This window comes from Belonocnema kinseyi, chromosome 7 (assembly GCF_010883055.1).
Source record: "Belonocnema kinseyi isolate 2016_QV_RU_SX_M_011 chromosome 7, B_treatae_v1, whole genome shotgun sequence".
Classification (NCBI taxonomy): domain Eukaryota; kingdom Metazoa; phylum Arthropoda; class Insecta; order Hymenoptera; family Cynipidae; genus Belonocnema; species Belonocnema kinseyi.
Window position 1 is genome coordinate 129,901,947 of NC_046663.1, and position 6,366 is coordinate 129,908,312.

Here is a 6,366-nt window from a genome sequence, read left to right on the forward strand (position 1 = left end):
TCCCGCATTCAATGTGTGATTGACTACATCACATCTGGCAGGAATTTTACCGCCAAGGTTCGGAAGTTCGCGCGCGAACTCCGAACCCGTTATCACACACTTAACAAGTCAAAGCTGCTGACCATTAGGCAGCATATTGTTGAGTGAATACGGATACTATCTGACGCTAAGAGAAGTCTAGAGCGGAGGGAGAGATGGGTCAGAGAAAATCAACAGTTTCTCTCTGACCCAACTCGACTCTTCCAAGACCCTCCAGTTACTGTCGAACACCCACCCAAACCAGAGGAGGTCGAAGTATTTTCGAGAGAAGTCTACGAAGTTCAGCATAGACTGGACGAAGACTCAGAAAATATAAATAGCTTCAAGGAGTTATGTGTTGCCCTCATAACATCTGATAAAGAATGCCCACCCATCTCTACCGAGGAGGTGAAAAAAGTATTAAGAGGGATGAAGAACTATTCCGCACCGGGACGAGATTGTATCAAAACCTTCTGGTGGAAGAAGTTTTCTTCGACCCATCAGCATTTGGCCCGTATTTTCACCTCATATTTGAAGTCGGAAGAGCCGATTCCAGAGTGGTTGGTGGAAGGGCGCACAATACTCCTGCCGAAAATAGGCAACTTAGCTGACCCAAAGAACTACAGGCCAATAACTTGTCTGAATACACTTAATAAGATATTTACAGCTATCCTAAATGATAGGATTGTTTGGGCAATTGAACCTGTGTGGCAAGAAATGTATGAACAACGAGGCTCATAGAAAGGCGTAGTTGGATGTCGGGAGAACCTGCTCATCGATAGATGTGTCTGTAAAGATGCAGCATTCTACCAGCGTGACCTGTCGATGGCCTGGATTGATTATCGGAAAGCTTTCGATTTGACCTCCCATAGACATATCATCTGTCTTTTGGAAATCTTGAAGGTTCATCCGCAAATAGTTAGGTGCATAGAGAGATTGATGCCGCTTTGGAAAACCAGATTTACAATCTCATCAAGAAAAAATCGTGTGACAGCTAACAAGGTCACCTTTCAGAGAGGTCTCTCTCAGGGCGACACCATGAGCCCACTCCTCTTTTGCCTTACATTATCGCCACTATCTCTAGCACTTTGCCATTCCGATGGGTACATGTGTGGCAAACCTGCAGATCGAAAGTACAAGGTCACTCATGTATTTTACATGGACGATCTTAAGATCTATGCTAAAAACAAAGAGGACCTACATCTAGCTCTAGGGATTGTCGAACGATATACTAAGGAAATCGGAATGGAATTTGGGTTAGACAAATGCGCCAAGGTTTATTTGAAGCGAGGAAAACCTAATGGCGTCCCTGAAGATCCTGAGCTCGTTGATAGAAGCGCTATACGACACCTTTGCGCTGGAGAGACTTATAAATACAATGGGCGTGCCACAGAGCCGCATTCAGGATGTGACATCTATAAAGGATACTCTCCGAAGCAGATACAAACGTCTCATCCGCCAGATTTGGTCTTCCGAACAGTCAACGAGGAACAAAGTATCTGCAACGAACATGCTTGCCGTCCCGGTAGTACTCTATTCATTTGGAGTAGTTCCATGGACGAAGAACGAGCTCAGATCCCTTGATATCGGGACAAGAAGGGTTATGGGTTATGGTTTCTGTACAAAGCAGCGGAGGAGGCTGCTGAAACACTCGGACTTGACTACAGTATAAGGGGTTAGCAAAATGCATCAATTCTTATCTATCTCGAGTACTCACTCCTGAAAGCCCGGATTAAGAAAGCACAAGATAAAAACTTTCGTGAACAGCTCCTCCATAAGACGTTGCACGGTATCTTCGACAGAAATGTGAAGGATCAGTCAATGTCTTGTGAGCTAACGTTTGCTTTCCTTAAATCGCCCGGATTGAAGTCTGGAACGGGGGGTTTCATTTTTGCATGCCAAGACGGTGTCATTTCCACCTTAACATACAGTCGCCATATTTTGAGCTAAGACATTCCTGATTATGGTTGCACGGCGTGCCATACACACCCCGAGCATTTAGCTCACATACTATCTAGTTGTCCAACACACACGGGAACGACCTAAATTCAAAGGCACAATGCGGCACTAAGAGTTCCTTATTACCATCTCTGTCACTCTTACGGCATTAACCTTAATATCGCTCCTCTAAATGCTCCTAGGGAAATCGAGTCAATTGTCGAGAATGGGAAGTGCCGCATATACTGGAACTTTATATTCTCGACAATTGTTTCTGTTGCTCACCCGAGGCCTGACATGGTTCTTCTTGACTTCGAGAAGCGAACCATGTTCGTTATCGAATTTTCGGCACCAGCTGACAAAAACATAACCAAGGAGAATGAAAAGAAGGAGAGGTACCGAGACCTTATAAGGGAGTTGCAAGGATTGTACCCGGAATATTCTGTTAAACTAATCGTCCTTATCATCGGCGCTCTTGGAGGTGCTAAGCTTTCACTCGCTAATGGCCTAAAAAGCATCCCTGCGTGTCAAGAATATGCTAAAACACTTGCGGGAAAAATGCAGAAGGCGGTAGTCCTTGGGTCGCTCCATGTTCTTAGGGTGCACGAGGCTTTTGCTGAATCGTCGTATTGATTCCTTTACAGACTGTAACCACCTATCTCACGGTCGTGATACGTGGTTGTGGCTGAAATTTTACTCAAAATTTTACTCAAATCTAATACCTTCTCTGATGAGAATGTAAAAATAGCAAGATCCATCAAAAATCAACATCTTGGAATTGGAAATTCCACAAGCAAATTACTTTACTTCTAGAACATAGCTTGAATCTTTACACTGACTCTAGAACTAGGCTCAGTCACCGAGCAACGCCTCGAACACATGGCATTACGTTTTATAAAAAAAGGGCTGCATAAAAGTAGAATCGCTACATCAAAAAGGTAATTTCATAATTCCACAAAACACAAGCGACATAAAAGCAAAATTACACCAGCAAAAAAAATCTGCATAAAGAAAAGAATGGCCACGTTTCTAGCAAGACCTCTCCCCAAACTGAGTATTTAATACGTTGAGTCTTTCCAATAAAGAGCTAAATCGGTCGCAGATTGGTTGAAGCTGGCGCTACGACAACAGTGTCTCGTAGCAGACCTTAGTGCTGACTACTTTAGATGCTAGCTATCCCAGTAGTTCATTCCATTCTCCATATTCAACAATTTGACCAACCAAATATAGCTTCATTGGTGGGTAATTATTCTCTTTACTTTCCGGCAAGATATATTGGCGACAGTCTGGAGTTCAAATTCATCATGTTACCTGCAAAACATCTCCTCTGGTACCAGTAGTTATAATGGCAATAGCCCGGGCCTGGTCTAAAGAGCTCCCACTAGTCATGCTGGGGAAATAAGAATAAAAACTGCTTAAAATAAGTGTTGTCGAGTTCTCCGCCAACTGAAGTCGAATTTGGAATTTTTGGAATGATCTAGAACAGTCCATTCAACTTAAAGAGAGGGACCACGCCCCAAGCCTCTGGACCTGGGAAGAGGAAAGTACTGGTGAAACTTGAATGTGTGCTGATAATTCGATTCCCTCTCAATGGACCTCAGGTCTGGTCTAGAATATTTTTCGAATACAGTCGACATTTCAACAAAAGGCCTTGTCGAGCATCTCTGGTTCTTTTAATGTCTTCTATAGTTTCGAGTGTCCAAGATATCCCTCGAAGTATCTCGCAGTTGGAAACCATTCGTTGATTACATAACAAAAGTGAACAAAACAAAGCGAAATCAGTCCTTACATATAAAATTTTCTTATAATTACAGTCGCTAGTCATGGAGTACCGTGCAGTTCCCGAGGTATCATTCTAAAAATGGTAAAAATATAATCCAAAAAACTATAAAATCGAACAAATTGGAATTTGTCGGTTGCAAAATTTTGCAGGTAAGATTGCTGTGAAAATAATCGCATAGGCCGTCGCTTTTCTTTTACAAACGTACACCTATTATCTACTTAAGATCCTTAAAGAGCCACTGTTATATTTTTAAACCACTTGGTGAGCGGGTCGGGCCTCCAATATGTAGGTGGGAATCTGGGTAATGTGGGTGAATGGACGTATGGACCCTCTATCCGTAACCCGAAGTCGCTCTCGGTATCTTGGTCAAAAGCCGCAGCTGGGATTCCGCTGTCCCTTGGTGTTTGCCTATATAAATAAATAGGATGTTGGATGACTACTAACTGCACTTCTTTATTGTTGCAGTTCCTTTACCAGGTTCTGAGTTTCGGCATGATCGTTTCTTCAGCCCTAATGATATGGAAAGGTTTAATGGTGATAACCGGAAGTGAAAGCCCAATTGTCGTTGTGTTAAGGTAAGTTTCATATTGACTAACTTCATTTTTACTTTTTTATTCGTTTTAATTATGTTAAAATTATTCGTTTGGTCTTTACTTGTCTTCTGGATTATATATTTTTTCAATCGAATACAAAGTTTTAAAAAAGGAAACTAACTCTAAAGCGACCAGTTTAATATAAATTAATTATTTTTTATTCCGACATATAATTTCTGTGGCGTACTACATGTCCCTTTTCGCCCTTCTACTGTACGTTTTAGAATAGACCCTACTATCCCCTTGTATTTGAGAATATGGCCTATTAGCATATCACATAGTTTCTTCATCACATTGTGGCAGCTTCTTTTTTCTTGAGCAATTTTTAATGCTTTTTAATTTGTTACTTTATCTAATTATTTTATTTTGTTTATTTTTCTATATCTTTACATTTCAAATGCTTGAATAATTCTTTCATGCTCTTCCCATAGCCCACGTTTCCCTATTTTTCAAAGCTTATAAGGCTAAACAAATGGTATGGTAATTTTCTCAGTCTTTTTTGGGTGTTGTTACAAAGTTACTTTTTTAAATTCATCCATTAGTTCTCCTGTTTCGTATATTTCGGAGATTGAGTTTGTATAGTTCATATCCCGAAAAATTCTGATGGTATGTTGTTTATTCTTGGTGCTTTATTTTTCTTTATATTCTCTAATGTCCTTTCAAATTCACACCGTATCATTGAATCCGTTTTATTACACAGCCACACAAAAAAGTGTGCGGATCTGGTAACAAGACACACGTATTCCTATGAATTTTGGGACGCTGAATTCAAATTCGGTATCAAAAATCACCCATCACGTCATGGTTGAGCCATAACTTCAAAAAATGACGATAAATCATGCCCTGAGGCAAATAAATTTCAAAATAATGCCAGTGCTGCAAATTTTCACTTCAAAAACGTGTCGACAACTGTGAAGGATCAACCCTTGTCTGATATCAACTTATTTTACATAAATTTACCCAACAGAATCTGACCTACCTAACCTGAATTAACAGAAATTTATTGAACTACACATAAAGATCTGGAACCATATTTTCCCGGTAGCAAATGTGTGCTACATCGAATGAGTCAACTCGAGCCTAACTTAGAAATAAATCTAACCTAGCCTAACCTAACTTAACCTAACCTCACGAAACACAATTAAACTGATTGTTTTGTCCCGTTGTGTTTGCGGTACCGTTTGAATCAGCTTGGGCTTAACCTGCAAAGAGGTCAAACCTATCCTTACCTAAAAAAACCTGGCCTAACCTAACCTAACTAACACAACTTAACTTAAGTGTTTCCCTTGTAACACAATAAAATTAATTTCATTGTACTACAGGTGGTTAAAAATTTAGACGCACATTACTCATTTGAAGAAACTTAGAACTGCAAGTAAAATTGACCCCATTTCAATCAACCTGACAATGTTTGTATCAACTAAAATGTAGAACTGTAACTTAAACATGCAAATGAATAAGAGTTTTATTCCAAATTTTTTTCTCTGCTTTTCTTAAACTTAAGGGATATATTTATACTATCTTTCGTGTTTACATTTTATCTTGCTTTTTATCGTAATTAAAATGATTTATAGACCTACTTCAGTCTATTTTCTGCCTGCTGTAACGTGTCCTTTTTTCTTCGAAGGAACGATACAAAGGGTTACGCTTACGTTTAAGACCTACATTCGTTTCCCTTTTCAATATCCAGCAAAAATCAGCCATCATGACCTCGTCCCATCTACCCTGATTCGTTGTTCCATAACTTTTATGTCTTGATGAAAACGTTTCCCTTGTTCTTCACTGAAATCACCAACATTTTCTGGAAACTTATCCAGATGGACCGAGGAAATTTGCGTTTACTGCTTTCAAATTTTCCCAAGCGTCCATTTCAATTTTCGTCATGTGGTCACGAAATTAGTATCTCTTGACAATATTCGAATCTGTGGTCCATTAAAGACTTCTTCTTTCAATTTAGCGTCTGAAACATTAGGGAATTTAAGGGATATATACTTATAGCATTGTCCATCTTTGTCTAACGCCTTGACAAATTGC

At 39.8% G+C, this 6,366-nt stretch overlaps 1 protein-coding gene across 1 annotated transcript in view; it reads left to right on the plus strand.

The window, feature by feature from the left end:
- LOC117177367 (signal peptidase complex catalytic subunit SEC11A) overlaps positions 1–6,366 on the plus strand; it is an 89,157-nt gene that overhangs the window by 34,843 nt on the left and 47,948 nt on the right. Inside the window, exon 2 of the mRNA XM_033368008.1 lies at positions 4,205–4,314. Coding sequence (XP_033223899.1) covers positions 4,205–4,314 — 110 coding nt within the window. The remainder of the gene's footprint in view (positions 1–4,204; positions 4,315–6,366) is intronic.